This window comes from Piliocolobus tephrosceles, chromosome 1 (genome assembly GCF_002776525.5).
Source record: "Piliocolobus tephrosceles isolate RC106 chromosome 1, ASM277652v3, whole genome shotgun sequence".
Classification (NCBI taxonomy): domain Eukaryota; kingdom Metazoa; phylum Chordata; class Mammalia; order Primates; family Cercopithecidae; genus Piliocolobus; species Piliocolobus tephrosceles.
In genome coordinates this window covers 186,852,965-186,873,622 of record NC_045434.1, presented here as the reverse complement: position 1 = coordinate 186,873,622, position 20,658 = coordinate 186,852,965, and the positions used below count along the sequence as shown (strand labels likewise).

General features: G+C 41.8%; 1 protein-coding gene across 1 annotated transcript in view; it reads right to left on the bottom strand.

Annotated features, from left to right (window-relative positions):
* CLSPN (claspin) overlaps positions 1–20,658 on the bottom strand; it is a 35,823-nt gene that overhangs the window by 6,506 nt on the left and 8,659 nt on the right. The window contains exons 7-18 of the mRNA XM_023232316.2: positions 20,446–20,554; positions 19,675–20,252; positions 11,716–11,907; positions 8,929–9,173; positions 7,322–7,500; positions 7,156–7,220; positions 5,467–5,666; positions 4,969–5,123; positions 4,142–4,368; positions 2,854–2,965; positions 951–1,026; positions 637–737 (exon numbers count right to left, since the gene is read on the bottom strand). Of these exons, the coding sequence (XP_023088084.1) occupies positions 637–737; positions 951–1,026; positions 2,854–2,965; positions 4,142–4,368; positions 4,969–5,123; positions 5,467–5,666; positions 7,156–7,220; positions 7,322–7,500; positions 8,929–9,173; positions 11,716–11,907; positions 19,675–20,252; positions 20,446–20,554 (2,239 nt within the window). The remainder of the gene's footprint in view (positions 1–636; positions 738–950; positions 1,027–2,853; positions 2,966–4,141; positions 4,369–4,968; positions 5,124–5,466; positions 5,667–7,155; positions 7,221–7,321; positions 7,501–8,928; positions 9,174–11,715; positions 11,908–19,674; positions 20,253–20,445; positions 20,555–20,658) is intronic.

Here is a 20,658-nt window from a genome sequence, read left to right as displayed (position 1 = left end):
AAGCCATTCTCCTGCCTCAGCCTCCCAAGTAGCTGGCACTACAGGCGCCTGGAACCATGCCTGGCTAATTTTTGTATTTTATTTTGTATTTTGTATTTTTAGTAGAGGGGTTTCACCATGTTGGTCACTCTGGTCTCAAACTCCTGACCTCAAGTGATATGCCTGCCTTGGCCTCCCAAAGTGCTGGGATTACAGGCCTGAGCCACTGCACCCAGCATAAGATAATATGTTAATGCCTGTAAAGCACAGTTATTAGCACACAGGACATATTAAGTGATCAAATATTTTTTTTTTTTTTTGAGACAGAGTCTTGCTCTGTCATCCAGGCTGAAATGCAGTGGTGTGATCTCGGCTCACTGCAAATCCATCTCCTGGGTTCAAGCAATTCTCTCTGCCTCAGCTTCCCAAGTAGCTGGGACTACAGGCGCCTGCCATCACATCTTGCTAATTTTTATATTTTTTAGTAGAGACAGGGTTTCACCATGTTGGCCAGGCTGGTCTTGAACTCCTGACCTCAGGTGATCCGCCTGCCTCAGCCTCCCAAAGTGCTGGGATTACAGGCGCAAGCCACCATGCCTGGCCTAGTGACCAACTTTTAAATACACCTGAAGGAATTGACATATTAATAACACCTACATTTGCCTTTTCAACTTCTCAGATCGATTCAGGAGTTCTTCATCATCATCTTCATGGTCTTCCAGTGCCAGGTCTTCATTATCAGAGTCACTGTGTTCATCCTACAAAATCAGCATCATATCCAAATTAAGCAGAATAAAATGTGTCCTCCACAAAAAAAGGATTTATAAACATCTGCCCAAACACCTCATTCTAGGAAATTGTTTCTGATAAGATGCCAAACTTAGAATTCTCAAGAACTGAGGGGAAAAAAACACTTGAGGGCAGCAATACATGGAGTTCAGTTATGATTACTTTGTTCCCTTCATACTCACCTCATCAGTATCAAACTCATTATCATTTGAGACAAGCTGGAAGTCTCCAAATTCCTCCTCCTCGTCTTCCTCTTCCCTGAAATGTAAATCAATGAATCAATAAATAAGTTGTTGAAAGCAAACTACAAGTAGTCAGCCAAGTTAGGAATTTAAAAAAATTTTGTGTAATTTTTTTTTTTTTCTCTGAGACAGTCTTGGTCTCTTATACCACCTGGAGTACAGTGGCACCATCTCAGCTCACTGTAACCTCCACCTCCAGGGCTCAAGTGATCCTCCCACATCAGCCTTCTGAGTAGCTGGGACTAGAGGTACAAAGCCACCATGCTCAGCTAATTTTTGTATTTTTTGTAGAGACAGATTTCACCATGTTGCTCAGGTTCGTCTTGAATTCTGGGCTCAAGCAATCTGCTCGCCTTGGGCTCCCAAAGTACTGGGATTATAGGTATGAGACACCTCACCTGGCCAAATTTAAAACTTCTATTATCACCAAAAATCTCTTCAAGAAACAGGAAGAAAATTTTCTAAATTTTCAATTGTGGTAAAATACACATAATATAAAATTTGCCTTTTTAATGATCTTTCTATAGTTCAGTAGTATTAAGTACATTCATATCGTTAAGCAATCTCCAGAACTCTTTTCGGCTTGCAAAACCAAAACTGTATACCCATTAAACTCTCCATTTCCCCATAACCTCAGTCTCTGGCAACCACCATTCTACCTTCTGTCTCTATGCATTTGACTATTCTAAGTACCTCATGTAAGTGGACTCATACAGTATTTGTCTTTTGGTGACTGGCTTATTTCTTTTAGCATAACATCCTAAGGTTCATCCATGTTGTAGCAAGCGTCACAACTTCCTTTTTTTTTGAGACAGGGTCTTGCTCTGATGCCCAGAGTGCAGTGGCACAATCATGTTATAGGGATGGGGTTTTGCCATATTATCCAGGCTGGTCTCAAACTCCTAAGCTTCAAGTGATACACCCACCTCAGCCTCCCAAAGTGTTGGGATTACAGGTGTGAGCCACCATGCCCAGCCAGAATTTCCATTTTAAGGTTGAATATTCCATTGCATATATATATATACCGCATTTTGTTTACCCATTCATCTGCCAATAAACATAGGTTGCTTTCATGTTTTGACTACTTACTATGAATAATGCTGCTTTGAACATGGGGGTGCAAATATCTGTTCAAGTCCTGCTTTCACTTTTTTGGGGTACAGACGAAGAAGTGAAATTGCTGGATCATATGGTCATACTATTTTTATTTTATTTATTTATTTTGAGACAGAGTTTTGCTCTTATTATCCAGGTTGGAGTAAAATGGCATGACCTTGGCTCACTAAAACCCCTGCCTCCCGGGTTCAAGCAACTCTCTTGCTTCAGCCTCCCAAGTAGCTGGGATTACAGGCATGTGCCACCATGCCCAGCTAATTTTTTGTATTTAGTAGAGACAGAGTTTTACCACATTGGTCAGGCTGATCTCAAACTCCTGACCTCAGGTGATCCACCGCACCTGGCCTCTATTTTTAATTTTTGAGAAGCCATCATACTTTCCCTAGCAGCTGTACTATTTTACATTCTCACCAATAGTACACAAGGTTTCCAGTTTCTCCACATTCTCACTAACACTCTTTGGGTTTTTTGATAAAAGTCATCTTAATGGGTGTCTCACTGTGGTTTTAATTGGCATTTCCCTATTAATGATATTAAATATATTTCATATTCTTGCCTTTTTTACCCTGTTCTCTACCAAAGCATTATAATTTGCTTACTAGGCATATATGAGACTCAAATCCACTGCAAGAGTCTCAGAAAAGGTGCAAAGCCCTTAAGATGATCAGTTATTTTGATTTTATCAAAAGGCCAGGCCTTCCCAAGTTCCCAGCAATCTGAGACTTACTTGTCTGTTGGAAAAGAGCCTGAGCAAAGAGCAAGTGCTTCTTCCATTGGATCACCCATGCTGCTCTCCTTCTCCTGCTTATTTAACTCTGATGAGGCCGGAGTGGAGGCATCTACATCACAACAAGGAAAAAATGTGTCACCAAGGAATGATAGCTTTATACTCTTTTCCCAGCCATCTAAAGTCATGCCAGCTCGATACAGTTCTAAGGTAAGCTTGCCAAGAAGAACCTACCATCTATTCATTTAACAAATCCTTATTTAGTGCTTACTATGTGCCATATGTGCCAGGCCACCAGGGATACAGTAATGAACAAACCACTATCCCAGATCTCATAGAGCTTATGTTCAGTCTAGCAGTTGTGTGCGTTGGGGGCAGGGGACAGGAAGTAAGTTAACATTTATGTGAAATTTATTATACATCAGACACTGTTCTAAACTTTGTACATACATTAATCATAAATGATATCTCATATGGGCAAAGCTAAAGCAGTCTTTTTTTTTTTGAGACAGAGTCTCTCTCTGTTGCCCAGGCTGGAGTGCAGTGGCACGATCTCAGCTCACTGCAACCTCCGCCTCTGGGGTTCAAGCAATTCTTCTGTCTCAGCCTCCCAAGTAGCTGGGATTACAGGCAAGGGCCACCGCGCCCAGATAATTTTTTGTATTTTAGTAGAGACAGGGTTTCACCTTGCTACCCAGGCTGGTCGCAAACTCCTGAGTTCAGGCAATCCACCCGCCTTGGCCTCCCAATGTGCTGGGATTACAGGCATGAGCCACCATGTGTGGCCTAAAGTAGTCTTAAGTTGATACTTTACCACTCTAAGAAAGTAAAATTTCTAAATGTCAGGGCACTAAGCAGTGAATTCAATTTATATAGATTCCATCACAGTCCTGTTTTCTGTGAACTTTTCACCTGAGGTTAAGGGGCTTCTTTTCTTTCTTTCTTTTTTTCTATTTTTAGGCAGGGTCTCTGCCACCCAGGCTGGAGTGCAGTGGTGTGATCTCGGCTCACTGCAACCTTTACCTCCCAGGCTCAACAGATCCTCCTAAGTAGCTAGGACCACAGGCACATGCCACCATGTGTAGCTAATTTTTTTTTTCCGTAGAGATGGGGATTTGCCATGTTGCCCAGGCTGGTCTCAAACTTCTGAGCTCAAGCGATCCATCCAACTCAGCCTCCCAAAGTTCTAGGATTACAGGCGTGAGCCACCCCACCCACCCAGGGAATTCTTTTCAAGGACACTGAGACTTGGGTGTGGTAAGCCTGATGCTCTCTGTTGGATATTTACCCTGAGAAGTGAATTTTCCTGAACAAAGGTTCAGAAGTTCCTCCATGTTCTCTTTCTTGTCACTCTTTCTGGGTAGATGTTTTTCAGTCTGAGATGTAAACTTTCCAGTACACAAATCCAACAGCTCATCCATGTTGGCATCCATGGCATTCTCATCCATACTGGCCAATGGCAATCGAGGCTTCAAAGCTTGGTACTGATCCCTGTGGTTTCTAACATTTAAGAACCTAAGAGCCAATGAGCACAACAAATAGTGTAAAAAATTCCTCAGAGAAATGGCAAAGTAGGGGGTGAAAAACCTCTGAATTAATTTCCAACACCAGTTAAAAGCTGAATCTCAAACTAGAAAGCAAAAGATTCAAACTTTAGGCTTGTGTTAATCTAAAGAGGGAGGGAAAAGTTTTGTGAAAGAATAAAATGTTACTCAGAAGGTAAAGTGTAAAGGATAACTTTTAGCTTCAGATGATGTTAGAGCAGGGCTTGGCATTATGTCCCGTAATGTGCCACCAGTCGGTGAATTCTCAGCCTTACCCAACAATAATAACATAGCAGGATGGATACAGGGAAATTTGATGACCTTACAATACAAGATCTATGCATTTCAAGTAAGACAGAAATTGAAGGACCAGAATGTTAGCAAGAGCTATTTATGTTTATTTTCTGGACAGACTTTGTTCAAACTTATAGAATGTAATACTAATGGTCTGTACACCTTCTCTTTCTCAGAAGAGAAAGCACAGATGGAGTGACAGAAGCTTACTTATTTTTAAACAAAATTAAGCAGTACCCAGAACCATTCCTGCCCACAGAAACACAAAACTACCTACCCATCTGCATCCAACAGTTGGCTCTGAGTGTCATCTTCTAAACAGAACTGGAAGTCTCCTGCTCCTAGGAAAAGTGTCTTAGGCTCTGGGGAGGCGTTATACAGATCCTGGGAATCCTCTATGGGAAGTGAAGGCTCAGACAGTTTCCCTGAACTCTGGCACCCAAACAAAAACAAACAATAACAAAACATTTTACAAGTGTCATTCATTGTCATGACAACAACAGAAGTTGCTATTTGCAATATTTAAGCTACTCTCAGGAAATTGCAATTGAGGAGGACAATACACTGCCATGAGAAGCATAAAGAAAAATACCTCCAAGAAAGTAAGAATACTGGATGAAGCTTGTTTTTAATACACAAAGGGGGTGGATTTTTTAAACTGAACACACATAAGCTCGGTACCAAAGTGGTGGGAGTTGGTTGGCTGGGACAAACTTTATTTAGCAATGTGGGAAGCAAAGAGAGGAGGAGATTAGAAAAACCATTACCATCTTACCTTAGAAGCTGAGCTGACCAAACTGGCTCGAAATAGCCCAGGGGAAGGAGATCTGAATCCTCCTGCTGTAGGGAAAAAACTGGTCCCACGGCCTGTTTGTCTGTTGCAAGGCTGATAGGATGGAATCGTGGAGCCAATCAGCTCAAAGCTGCTATTGTGGCTGCTCTCCTTCGTTAGCAATGAACATGAATCATCCTCATCTAAAGAAAGAGAAACACCTTTTAAGTTCATGATTACAGAAATAAGGTGGATTTGTTTAGGAAAAAGAGTTGAGGATGAAACTGTCAGATAAAATTCATAGGCAAACCCCTCAAGTTGTAAGTTCCAAAACATTAAGTTAAAGGTAAATTACAGTACTAAGATAGCATTATATAATCAGGGCTTATTACTCTGAGCTAAGTGACACTTGAAAGTTCTTTTTTTTTTTTTCTGAGATGGAGTCTCGCTCTGTCGCCCCAGCTGGAGTGCAGTGGCGCGAATTCGGCTCACTGCAACCTCTGCCTCCTGGGTTCAAGTGATTCTCCTGCCTCAGCCTCCCAAGTAGCTAGGACTACAGGTGCATGCCACCACACCCAGCTAATTTTTCGTATTTTTAGTAGAGACAGGGTTTCACCATGTTAGCCAGGCTGGTCTCGATATCCTGACCTCATGATCCGCCTGCCTCGGCCTCCCAAAGTGATGGGATTACAGGCGTGAGCCACTGCGCCCAGCAGAAAGTTCTCTTCTTTCTCTTATCCTTCCTAATGCCTATGATCACACTCTTCATTATCCAATTAATTATTATTATTTATTTTTATTTTTTTTGAGATGGAGTCTCGCTGTTGTCCAGGCTGGAGTGCAGTGGCGCGATCTCGTATCACTGCAAGCTCCGCCTCCCGGGTTCATGCCATTCTCCTGCCTCAGTCTCCCAAGTAGCTGGGACTACAGGCGCCCACCACCATGCCCGGCTAATTTTTTGTATTTTTAGTAGAGATGGGGTTTCACTGTGTTAGCCAGGATGGTCTCAATCTCCTGACCTCATGATCCACCCACCTCGGCCTCCCAAAGTGCTGAGATTACAGGCATGAGCCACCACGCCCAGCCTATCCAATCAATTATACATCTTCCTTTGATCTACATATAGAAATATTTCATTGCTGGCTCAAGCCTGTAATCCCAGCACTTTGGGAGGCCAAGACGGGCGGATCACGAGGTCAGAAGATCGAGACCATCCTGGCTAACATGGTGAAACCCCGTCTCTACTAAAAAATACAAAAAACTAGCCGGGCGAGGTGGCGGGCGCCTGTAGTCCCAGCTACCTGGAAGGCTGAGGCAGGAGAATGGCGTAAACCCGGGAGGCGGAGCTTGCAGTGAGCTGAGATCCAGCCACTGCACTCCAGCCTGGGGGACAGAGCCAGACTCGTCTCAAAAAAAAAAAAAAAAAAAAAAGAAATATTTCATTGCTCACTCAATCAACACACATTCACTAAGGCCATTATGTGCCACGGTCTACTATAAATAAACTGCAAGTAAGTTTTCAAAAAATAGACCAAGAAAAATATTCTTATTCATAAACCCCTTTCATTGCCACATATGAAACTGGGAAGTGACCAGATTTTAAAAAATGGAAACTTACAGTACTGCAGTCCTTAAATATCAAAGCTGAGGGACAAAAGAAATGTCAAGTTCTGCACAAGAATCACTACTTACCCAGTTTGCTAGGCTGTTTGCCTGAGTTTTCATCTGTTTCTGATTTTTCTTCAATAGGCAAGTAACTGTAAAATAAGAAAGTAAATTGGTCCAGTATCTGTTCCTAGTTTTTACAGGAGGGGCAAATCCAAGGCAATTTTAAATTTTCTTAGAGAGAATCACTTACCCCATCTTGGAAGAGCTGTCCTTAAATAGAAGTAAAGTAGAATCTGATGAGAGAGACTTGGGAACAGAAAGGAAGCCAACTGCCTTGCCAATTTCACTACTGCCATCATTATTTTCTTTATCCATTTCTTTTTCATCTTTGGTTTCTATTTCTTCACTACTAAGAAGGAATTCTGCAGTCTTTACCAATCATGCCACCACAAAACAAAATAATACAAGTCAAAAACTTTAAAAGCAAATACAATGTTAGCTTGAAATACGGCTGATTGGTTACTGATAACATCTTAAATTAAAAAAGGCAAACTTGAAGGAAGTTCCATATGACCATTATCAACATAATTTTCCCTGACACTTCTAGAACTTTTTTGTATTTTTTTTACCCTTTACCCTCCCAAAATTGCTAAGATTATAAAGGACGACTAGATTATCATTTTACTGAGGCAATAAGAGGTTAATTAATCAGTCTAAGATTGCAGGCTGACTATTGATCTCAAACCAAGCACAGACTGAGACAGGCTGTATAGCTTAGCCATTGTTTTCTTTCTCCTTTACCCAAAACTAAATATTAACTCAAGTTTCTGGGCGTGGTGGCTCATGCCTGTAATCCCAGCACCTTGGGAGGCCACAATGATGGGAGGATCACTTGAAGCCAGGAGTTCGAGACCAGTCTGGTCAACATAGTGAGACTCTCATCTCAAAAAACTTTAAATAAATAAATAAAATAAAATAAGTGATCCCAGCATACAAAAAGGAAAGCTTTTTTCTTTTGTTTTTTTGAGATGGAGTCTCACTCTGTCACTCAGGCTGGAGTATAGTGGCGCAATCTTGGCTCACTGCAACCTCCACTGCCCGAGTTCAAGCAATTCTCCTGCCTGAGTAGCTGGGATTACAGGTGTGCCACCACACACAGCTAATCTTTGTATTTTTAGTAGAGATGGATTTTTACGATGTTGGCTAGGCTGTTCTCAAACTCTTGACCTCAGGTGATCCGCCCACCTCAGCCTCCCAAAGTGCTAGGATTACAGGAATGAGCCACCCTGCCCAGCCCAAAAAGGAAAGCTTTTTAATATTTAACAATCATATCATCACCTGTTTTCCCTAAGCAGAAAACAATACTATGGAACAAGGGCAAGAGGCCCCTCTACAAATGCCTTCTTCAACAAAGAACGAAAATAACTCAGAAAGGCCTCTGACTCCCTGAGAATTTACTCCAGACCTCGATCTAGCCAAGGTTAGGACAGCTTTTTAATCTGATAGAGAAACCTAAATAAACAACAAACATAAAATTTCCTACAAATACAAAGCCATTTTTAATATTAGCATTATTATATTAAAATATATAAACAAACAGGTGGAAGTCCAGGCAATGGTATTCTGTCAGTACCACTGAATATCTGTATTCAGATACATAATGATGATCTACAGATATTCAATGGTACTGACAGAACTGAAGATACTGAGATTTAGAGATATGTGGGGTAGTTACCCTTACCATGCCCTTAAAACCTCTTATACAATTGAACATGCTTATTATACTCTTAATCAAGTCTGAATTTTTCTCTCATATTCACCATGACAAGGTAACAAAACAACATAATTGCCAGAAACCTCCTGATTTCCTTCTTCTTCCTCTTCTTTCTCCTCCTCTTCCTCCAGTTCTTCCTCTTCTTTCTCTACCTCCTCTTCTCCATCTTCCTCAGACTCATCTGTCATTTCTTCCTCTTCCTCCTCCTCTTCCTCAAATCCATCTTCATTATCTAATTTAAACAGTGCTTGGCGCTTCTGGCGCTCCTCAAACCTTCGTAGTTTCATTGCCTCTTGCAGTTTAGCTTTTAGCACCTGAAGCTTTTCACCTGAACAGAAATATGTAGAAATGCTTTAGACATAATACAATAATTAGGTATGCATTTTAGGTAACTCCAGAAGTATTCTAGTCACATCCCAAAAGGAAAATCTGAGACTCTAGTATTTCTGGGCTTTTTTGTTATTTGAACACAAGAGTATTATTATTAATTGAAGTATCAAAGAGAATTTCTGCACCCTGGATAGTATACTCCTCAGGGATTATAAAATAATTGTTCAAAAGAGAGAACGGGGGGTAGGGAGTAGAGCTTCAAAAGTCTGTGGCTCAAAAGCCATGAAGAAAAACATTGATAAATTTACTGATATTAAAGAAAAAGAGGCCGGGCGTGGTGGCTCACTCCTGTAATCCCAGCACTTTGGGAAGCTGAGGTGGGCGGATCACAAGGTCAGGTGATCGAGACCATTCTGGCTAACACAGTGAAACCCCGTCTCCACTAAAAATACAAAAAATTAGCCATGCGTGGTGGTGGGCACCTGTAGTCCCAGCTACTCGGGAGGCTGAGGCAGGAGAATGGCGTGAACCCGGGAGGTGGAGCTTGCAGTGAGCCGAGATCACACCACTGCACTCCAGGCTGGGTGACAGAGCGAGACTCCATCTCAAAAAAAAAAAAGAAGAGAAACAACTCAAAAGTAAAATGAGCTAACGATATGAACTGCCAGTTCACAGAAAAATAAACATATATTGTTAATAAACAAATTAAATTAATGCTTAACCTCACTTCTAATTAAAGAGTTACAAATCAAAATAATGAGATACATTTTCAACATGTTAGTTTGGCAAAAATTAGGAGGTTTGATAATACCTGTTACTGAGAGGAAACAGGAACTCATACACTGTGATTCAGAGTGGTACAACCATTCTGAAAGACAACTGGGTGATATATATCAAAATGTGATATATATCATGACAATTCCACTGCAAGGAATTTTGCATCTAATATACCACCATATATCTGGCACTATAATATAATATAACACTGTATGCAATAGCAACAACTGGAACAAACAAGACATCTGTCAATAGGAGTATGGTTTAATGAGTCATGTTGTATTCATTCAATGGAATATTATGCAGTCATTTAAAAAAAAAAACCTCAAGGCTGGGTGCAGTGGCTCATGCCTGTAATCCCAGCACTTTGAGGGTCCAAGGCGGGTGGATCACGAGGTCAGAAGTTTGAGACCAGCCTGGCCAACATAGTGAAATCCCATCTCTACTAACAATACAAAAATTAGCTAGGCGTGGTGGTGGGCACCTGTAATCCCAGCTATTTGGGAGGCTGAGGCAGGAGAATTGCTTGAACCCAGGAGGTGGAGGTTGCAGCGAGCTAAGATTGTGCCACTGCACTCCAGCCAGGGCAACAGTGCAAGACTCTTTATTAAACAAAAAAAAAAGCCTCAAAAGCAATATAAAGTAGATCCTGAGCTCTGGAGTTAGGTGGTCTGGATTAGACCACTGGTCTTACCATTTATTATTATTATTAGCTGTGTGAACTTGAGCAAGTGGCTTAAGTGCTCTGCATATCAGTTTCTTCATATACAAAATAAGGATACTAATGTTATTTACCTCATAGGGTTGTAAGGATTAAATGAGATAAAACATATAAAGAACCTAGAGCAATGCCTGACAGGCAGTAAATGTTTAATGTCACACACATTCACAAAAAAAGGTATATCGATAAAAATACTCCTATAAGGACATAGAAGAAATTGTTAATAGTTATCTTTGGGAAGACTAATTTTTCATTTGATACCTTTTTTCAGTATTTAAAACTGTTTTCCAAGTGATATATTACGTGTGATTTCAAGGGGGGGTGGGCGGTGAGAGCTGTCCTTAATACATTTCTAAAACACAAAGCAGAATGCATGTTATGATCACATTATTAGGTGGGTTGTTTTGTTTTGAGACAGGGTCTCACCCTCTTGCCTAGGCTGGAGTGCAGTGCCACAATCATGACTCATTGCAACCTCAACCTCCTGGCTCAAATGATCCTCCTGTCTCAGCCTCCCAAGTATCTGGGGCCATGGTGCATGCCACCATGCCTGGATATTTTTTTTTTAGTAGAGATTAGGGCTCACTATGTTGCCCAGGCTGGTCTCCAACTCCTGAGCTCAAGAGATCCTCCTGCCTTGGCCTTCCAAAGTGCTAGGATTACAGGCCTGTGCCACTGCACCTGGCCCTGTTTTTGTTTAAATACATATACATATGTGCAAAGAAGAGAGTTTAAAAGGATACACAATATGGTTATAGAACCTGTCTCTGATAGAAGATTAAATTTTTCATTTATTCTATATATTTTTCTATAATAGGTATTTGTTTTTTATAAGACAAATGATAATTTTTAAAAAATAAAGCCAGCTTGTCCACCCCACACCTCTAGGTGTGCTACACATGAATCATGCCAGAGATACTGCTGTCCGAAGTCTCCAAAGAAAAAGATTCTATAACTTTTCATTATAAGGTTTTCAATAGCCTTGAAGATCTGTTAGAATACAAAGTAAAAAGCAAAAAACAAAACCTGTGGGCTCAAATACCTGGTTTTGTGTGGCTTGCTCCATCCAACTTCTTAGGTGCTAAAGTCACAGGTACCACATCTGCTTTTAGCTCTTCCTTTCCATCAGTGCCCACGTCTTTCACTATGACGTTCACATTCACTGTGTGACCAGCCCTGGGTTTGGCTGCTGGATTAGCATGCTTCCAGAAACGCTGCTTCAAGGCTTCCAGTTCTAAACCCAAACGCCAACCAGTGTGTCAGTTTGCCATGTTCAAAACTCTTTCCTTTAAGACTTACAAGCTAAGTTTTTTTAGCTCAACAATGATGAGGAAAACCACACACAGAGAAACCAAAAACCCCTTGCTATTAACTCCTGAGTCAAATTCATACAACTTAATCCAAACTAATGACTGCCACAACTATTCTTCCTCAACATTTCAAAAATCAGACTTTAAAAAATCAGACAGAAATGTATACCTGAAATTTCTAAATATGTGCAATTCTTTTGAACATTCTTTAAAAATTCTCTAAAAGTGGCCGGGCGCGGTGGCTCAAGCCTGTAATCCCAGCACTTTGGGAGGCCGAGACGGGCGGATCACGAGGTCAGGAGATCGAGACCATCCTGGCTAACACGGTGAAACCCCGTCTCTACTAAAAAACACAAAAAACTAGCCGGGCGAAGTAGTGGGCGCCTGTAGTCCCAGCTACTCGGGAGGCTGAGGCAGGAGAATGGTGTGAACCCGGGAGGCGGAGCTTGCAGTGAGCTGAGATCCGGCCACTGCACTCCAGCCTGGGCAACGGAGCGAGACTCTGTCTCAAAAAAAAAAAAAAAAAAAAAAAATTCTCTAAAAGTATTAAACTGGTAGGAAAAAAGATTATAATCTCATCTATTCAAGGGCTAAATTTTTCATGGGTTTCCATCTGTTTAAAATTCCCTATTTGTTATTGCTGTTTTTTGTTTTTGTTTTGAGACGGAGTCTCACTCTGTTGCCCAGGCTGGAGTGCAATGATGCGATCTCAGCTCACTGCAACCTCCATCTCCTGGGTTCAAGTGATTCTCCTACCTCAGTCTCGAGTAGCTGAGATTACAGGTGAGCACCACTATGCCCAGCTAATTTTTTTTTTTTTTTTTTTTTGGAGATAGAGTCTCACTGTCTCCCAGGCTGGGGTGCAGTGGTGTGATCTCAACTTTGGGAGATTGCCAGGCTCCACTTAGGTTCACTCTGTATGCGTTGTGGCCTGGAAACTCTCCAGATGGTAAGCTGGGGCAATGATAGGACTCACCTCATTTGTTTCTCTTCTCTCAGAGCTTACTGTTCTATTCTGCCTGTTAAATGCCTGAAAAACTTACTTCATATATTTTGTCTGACCTTTTAGTTGTTTAAGGCAGGAAGGTAAATCCAGTCTCTGTTACTTCATAATAGCCGAAAAGTTTCGTTTTTGTTGTCTGAGCTCAGCCTCTATAACAAGGGTCAGCAAGCTGTAGCTCACAGGCCAAATTCTAGTTGGTAGCCTATTTTTGTATTATCCACAAGCTAAAAATGGCTCTTGCTTTTTTATTCTTTTTAATTTTTTTTTTTTTTGAGACGGAGTCTCGCTCTGTCGCCCAGGCTGGAGTGCAGTGGCCGGATCTCAGCTCACTGCAAGCTCCGCCTCCCGGGTTTATGCCATTCTCCTGCCTCAGCCTCCCGAGTAGCTGGGACTACAGGCGCCCACTACTTCGCCCGGCTAGTTTTTTGTATTTTTTTTAGTAGAGATGGGGTTTCACCGTGTTAGCCAGGATGGTCTCGATCTCCTGACCTCGTGATCCGCCCGTCTCGGCCTCCCAAAGTGCTGGGATTACAGGCTTCAGCCACCGCGCTCGGCCTCTTTTTAATTTTTTTTGAGACAGGGCCTTGCTATGTTACTCAAGCCGGGGTGCAGTGGCACCATCACAGCTCACTGCAGCCTTGACCCCTGGGCTCAACAGATCCTCCTGCCTCAGCCTCTGGAGAAGCTGTGACTACAGGCCTGTGCCAGCAGACTGGCTAATTTGACTTTTTTTTTTTTTTTTTTTTGAGATGGAGTCTAGCTCTGTTGCCCAGGCTGGAGTGCAGTGGCGCAGTCTCAGCTAACTGCAAGCTCCACCTCCCGGGTTCACATCATACTCCTGCCTCAACCTCCCAAGTAGCTGGGACTACAGGCGCCTGCCACCACACCTGGCTAATTTTTTGTATTTTTAGTAGAGACAGGGTTTCACTGTATTAGCCAGGCTGGTTCGAACTCCTGACCTCAAATGATCAGCCCACCTTGGCCTCCCAAAGTGCTGGGATCAAATTCCCTATATTGAACGTTTCATTATTGGCAATCTTACTAAATATAGGCAAGGTCAATTTTTTTAAAGAAGGGAAAATAAAATGACAATCCAGTCAGTGATACAATTAAGCAGCACAACAGTAATAAGTTTTTTGGTGAAAACTGTTACACTAGTACAATTGGTACAATGAGAAAGGAAATATTGTAGCCCCAGTATCACATGCTCAACTTGTATACAAAGGGGCATATATATATACTAGGAACAGTAAGTTCAGCAATCCAATAGTGATATAAATTTACCCCTCTTCACCACTGCAGTATCTTAGAATTTCCTTCTCCTTTCTCCCTCAGCCAGCTGTTAACTCTGCTTAACACTTCATATCATAATGGAATCTGTGGTGATAGCTGGCAGTTACAAGGAGAAAGTTCCTTTGGAGTTGATGCACACTGGATATTTTCAGGTGGCCTTCTCGTCCATGATAAAATGGTTTATTTTTAAATGGAGTCTTGTTCTGTCGCCCAGGCTAGAGTGCAGTGGTGCAACCTTGGCTCTCACTGTAGCCTCAATCTCTCCAAGCTTAGAGGTGATCCTCTCACCTCAACCTCCTGAGAGTAGCCAGGACTATAGGCATGTACCACCAACCCCAGCTAACTTTTTTTTTTTTTTTTTGAGACAGAGTCTCACTCTGTTGCCCAGGCCAAAGTGTAGTGGCATGATCTCAGCTCACTGTAACCTCCATCTCTTGGGCTCAACTAATTCTCCTGCCTCAGCCTCCCTAGAAGCTGGGATTACAGGCGTGCACCACAACACCCAGCTAATTTTTTATTTTTACTTGTAGTACAGATGGGGTTTCACCATGTTGGCCAGGCTGGTCTTGAACTCCTGACCTCAGATGATCCGCCCACCTCGGCCTCCCAAAGTGCTGGGATTATAGGAGTGAGCCACTGTACCTGGCCAATTTTTGTATTTTTTGTAGAGACGGGTTTTGCCATGTTGTCCAGACTGGTCTTGAACTCCTGGACCGAAGTGATCCACCCTCCTCAGCCTCCCAAAGTGCTAGGGTTACAGGTGTGAGCCACTGTGCCCCGCCACTTTTCATTTTTCTTTTTAGAGACAGGGTCTTGCTCTGTTGCTCAGGCTGGAGTGCAGTGGTGTGCGATCACAGCTCACTGCAACCTTGACCTCCTGGGTTTAAGCATTCCTTCTACCTCACCATCCCAAGTAGCTAGGACTACTTGGGAGTCCTAGCTTGTAAAGACAGGAACTCGCTATGTTGCCCAAGCTGGTCTCAAATACCTGGCCTCAAAGCAATCTTCCTACCTTAGTCTCCCAAAGTGCTGGGACTATAGGCATGAAACTTTGGTTAATATTCTAAACTGCACTCAAATCATACTTCAGTATTTTTGTGACTAGCATCTAGATATATGTTCTTTTTCTTCTAGATGGTCTTACTAGAAAAAGAGAAAAATGAAGGAAATCTTTTTATCCTGAGCCCCCAACATTATTAGCAGCAAAAACCCAACTCTAAAGGATGCTATGTTTACATTGCAAACAAAAGAGTACAGAGACCAGCTATAAGTCTGCCTCCTATTTTGCAGTGGTTCAGTAAAGCTGAAAGCAACAGGTAGTGGCAGAGAAAAGGGAACAGAAATAGGCAGGTTATTATGGATGCCACTAGAGTAAGAGAAATGGTTGGGTGGGAAGATTACCTGGGACTTAAAATAGCAGTCAGCATAAGAACTGTTCTCATTCACATTACTCTTGTCCAGAAAGTAGAATTAGAGGCAGGGATTATTCCATATGCTATTGCAAGCAACATCGCAAAATTTAAATTTACATGCATTTTTTCGTGGAAACCTTATCCTATATGAGGTAAGGAAACTGAGCTGTTCCCGCTGTTTTTACTCTTAACCCCTTCCAATGCATCCACCACACCAGGTACCAGGTTTAACTTCCTAAAATGAGTATCTGATTGAACATTTCCTTTGCTGAAAACGTTTCAATGGTCCTCTACTTACAAAGAGCTAAAGTCCAAGCTCCTAGCATGGCATAAAAACCCTGAATGATCTGGGCAATGATCACCAATGTCCTTGCTATCTTCACTTCAGCCAGGTAGAACACCCTGTGCTTTCTCTTGTCTCTGACATCTGCAGGTCCAACCCCTCCACCAAAAAAGTACTCCCTCACCTGTCTGCCTTGGTATCTCTACTGAGCTCCTTTCAGAAACTTCCTTGACTTCTAGGCTCCAAGTAAGGTACCCTTCCTCTAGGTTCCCAATGCACCCTCAATTACATACCTTGATCGTAAGCACTTACCATCCACTATTGTAATGGTCTGTTTGCCTGCCTATCACTCCTATTATACTTTAATTTCTTTGAGAGCGGGGAGTGTTTTACATGTATACACAGCAGCAAACACAGTGCTAACTACAATTTATTGCATGAATGAATGAATGTTGATTCTAACTTCACATATATTATGGCTGGTCTGGAAACCCAAATTTCATGTCAATTATTTCTAAAGGAAAACATGTTCCAAGTTAAAAAGTAAGTGCTCATCATATGCCAGCCACTATGTAGGTCCCTTTATAAGCCAAGTATAATGCTGGAAAAATAACCTAACCTCTCTGAGCCTCAGTCTCTTCATTTTGCAAAATAATACCTGGCGCTATGAAAATTAAGAAAGACAACTAACAAAGAATGTACTAGTGTCTAATATAGTTGGTACTCAAAAAACGTTTCTCCCTTTCCTATCAGTCTAGGACTGTTAGGTAACTTTTAGTCCCACAGAACAGAAACTTTCCCTCAGTGTTCCAGACAGCAGCTTATTCTCATGCTTCTTTGCTAATGGAGCTATGCTAGTTCTGTTACACAACTCTGCCACCTCAACCTCCAGCCCTGGTCAAACTGACTTTCACATCTTCCCAATACGCACCACCATGCAGAGCTCTTTCTATCCTTCTCCTCATCTCCAAAGTCAACCTATTCAGTTATCAGACTCACTGAGCATATTTTACACACCAGATACAGTGGCTGACATAGCACCTACCAACAATAAGCTGTTTAATGAAAGAGAATCTTTTTGTGTGTGTGTGTTTTTTTTTAATGAGACAAGGTGCTCTTTCTATCCTCTCCATCTCCAAAGTCAACTCATTCAATTAACAGACTCACTGAGCATATTTTACACACCAGATATAGTGGCTGACATAGCACCTGCCAACAATAAGCTGTTTAATGAAACATAATTGTGTGTGTGTGTGTGTGTTTTTTATGAGACAGGGTCTCGTTCTGTCTCCCAGACTAGAGTGCAGTAGTGCAATTTCAGCTCACAACTCACTGTAGCTTTGACCCCCCGGGCTCATGCAATCCTCCCACCTCCACCTCCTAAAGTGCTAAAATTACAGGCATAAGCCACTGACTGTGCCTGGTTTAATGAAAGAGTCTTGGTCGAGTGTAGTGCCTCACACCTGTAATCCCAGCACTTTGGGAGGTCAAGGCAGGCAGATCACCTAAGGTCAGGAGTTCAAGACTCGCCTGGCCAACATGGTGAAACCCCGTCTCTGCTAAAATTACAAAAATTAGCTGGGTGTGGTGGCAGGCATCTGTAATCCCAGCTACTTGAGAGGATGAGGCAGGAGAATTGCTTGAACCCAGGAGGCGGAGGTTGCAGTGAGGTGAGATCACAGCATTGCACTCCAGTCTGGGTGACAAGAGCAAGTGAAAGTCCGTCTCAAAAACAAAAAGTCTTGATGTGAACCATTTCACTAATAATAGTAGAAGCAGCAACAACTTTTTGAGTGCTTCTTTATACTATCCATTTGCATGCATTATTTCAACACATCTTCACCATAGCCCACAAGCCATATAATGCTTTTTTCTTTCTTTCTTTTTTCTTTTTTTGAGACCGGATTTCATATGCTGCTCAGCATGGCCTTAAACTCCTGGGCTCAAGTGACCCTCTTGTGTCTCAGCCTCCCCAGTAGCTGGAACTACAGGTGTGCACCACTCTGCCTGGCTTTCTTCTCTTTTTTCAAAAAAAGATGCTTGAAGAGGTCAAATGGCATATACAATGTTAAATAATTACTATGATAGTCCAGATTCAAATCCTGGTCTTGCTACAAAGTCTAAGCTCTTTTATTTTTTTGAGACGGAGTCTCGCTCTATCGCCCAGGCTGGAGTGCAGTGGTGTGATCTCGGCTCACTGCAAACTCGGCCTCCGGGATTCACGCCATTCTCCTGCCTCAGCCTCCTGAGTAGCTGGGACTACAGGCGCCCGCCGCCGCGCCCGGCTAATCTTTTGTATTTTTAGTAGAGATGGGGTTTCACCGTGTTAGCCAGGATGGTCTCGATCTCCCGACCTCACGATCCACCCGCCTCGGCCTCCCAAAGTGCTGGGATTACAGGCGTGATCCACCACGTCCAGCCACAAAGTCTAAGCTCTTAACCACCATGCCATACTGCCTCAAGGCAGAGTGGGGAGCATCCAACTCTATCTAAGAGTCAGGAAATTTATTCAACGTGGTAATACTTGAGTTCAGTGTTGAGAGATCATTCATTCATTTGATAAATACAAGTGCCTACAATGTGTCATCCACTGAGGAAGCACTAGGGATACAGTAGGGAACAAGGCAGTAGATCCCAACTCACAGTATAAAGGGAAGGCAGTGAACAAGTAATTATATCCACCTATTCTTCAAGCTGTCCTCTAACCATTCATTGGAAGAAATTTATCCCTCTCTGAATTCCTACAGTATTTTATTCTAAATGTTATTTAAGAAAATAATACTTTTCCTTTTTCATGTTATTTATTTTCCAATTATCAATGACATATTCATTATCAAAGACATCATTTACCATTTTCTCCTTTGTACTTGTTATTTGCATACTTCTTATCTCCCCCAATAGAGTAAAAGCATCTTAAGTATACCTTAAATATCAGATTTATCTTGGTATGCCCCATAGCAACTTAGTCATAGTAGATACTTTAATATTTGTTGAATGAGTGAAAACAAAAGAAATTCAGTTTCACAGATAATTTAAGTGAACCAAAATGTTTCTCTTTAGCAGTAAAAAACTAAACGATGTTTTCATCAATGTCTTAAGATTTGACTCAGGATTATAGAAAAAACTTAATTTCAGATTGGAAAGGCAGAAATTATAAATTCCTAAATACCATAACACAATAGCAATGTACCTCTTTTTTATATTAACTATCAACAAGCTTTTTTTTTTTTTTGAGACAGAGTCTCGCTCTGTCACCCAGGTTGGAGTGCAGTGGTGCAGTCTCGGCTCACTGCAACCTCTGCCTCCCGGGTTCAAGTAATTCTCCTGCCCCAGCCTCCCAAGTAGCTAGGACTACAGATGCATGCCACCATGCCGGGCTAATTTTTGTATTTTTAGTACAGACAGGTTTCACTATATTGGCCAGGCTGGTCTCAAACTCCTGACCTCGTGATATGCTGGGATTACAGGCGTTAGCCACTACACCTGGCCAACAGACTTCCATTGTAAACATGGCTTAGATCACTCTGATACCCTGCCAAATTTCTCTAAAAGGGACTCTGCCCGTATCTGGAACAACTGCAGGATAAGATCACATGTGGTTATTGGCTTCTCCTATGTTCTCTGTCCTCGACAGTGGTCAATAATCAAAAGCTACCAGGATAATCACTCCAAGGAGACTCCCCACAAGTTAAAGGATTACCTCTGTTGGTTTCAGGTTCATCAAGTATCACAAAGGAATCTTCATCAGCACCTAGCCGTGGTTTAATGGAAACATCTACTCCCAGTTGCTTAAGTCTATCCAGAGTAAACCTTCTCACTTTTTCAGGTGGCACAGCTGCTGATGATTTATTTTGCTGCCCAGGCTCTTCTACTTTCTCATCGGTTTCTTCTGGATTTTGGGGGTCTTCACCCTCCAGGGCATGAGGTTCAAATGCTACAAGCCCTCCAACATGACATTCCTCACTGTGATTATTCCCAAGGAAGCTGGATTCCTGTTGCACCACCGAGCTGTCCCCAGGTGAAGGTCTAATGTCATTCTGCTTCTGTTTCTCCTGAATTTCTAGCTCTTCATTTTTTACCAAATCCTTCCTGGAAGACTCATCTAATCCAGTAATGATCTCGGTTTCCTTTGAAACCACAGGGAGTACATTAATTTCCACTTCATTTTCTGCACCCGTTGTCTGCTCAGAACCTTTACTATGGTGATAACTGTTCATTTCAGTAGTATTTGCAGTGTCTGTGATTTCTTTGTGATGGCTTGACTGATATTTAGATGACCTAGAGAAGAGAAAATGAGCTGGAGTTGAAAATTTTCCTAAATGTGAAACATTCTCATCCCTTAGTATATATCAGTTAAATCAGTTTTAGGGGAGTGAGAAATCTGAACTTTTTATGCCAGGTGTTTGCTACAAAACTAAATGTTCATGAAAATAATAATAATAATTTAATATAATAATAAGAGTGTTCTTACTTCAATAGTGCCATGGCATTTCCCTGGCAAGTGGGCCGCGGTTTACGTTTGAAGAAATCGTGAATGGTTTTATTCTCAGGCATATGATATGGAAGGTTAAGTGCAGACTCTATAAAACAGAATAAAACAAGCAAATATATATAATGTATATTCTGAAATGTCGCTTCATATTCAGTTAACCAAACATAATAACCAACGCCATCACTAGAAATA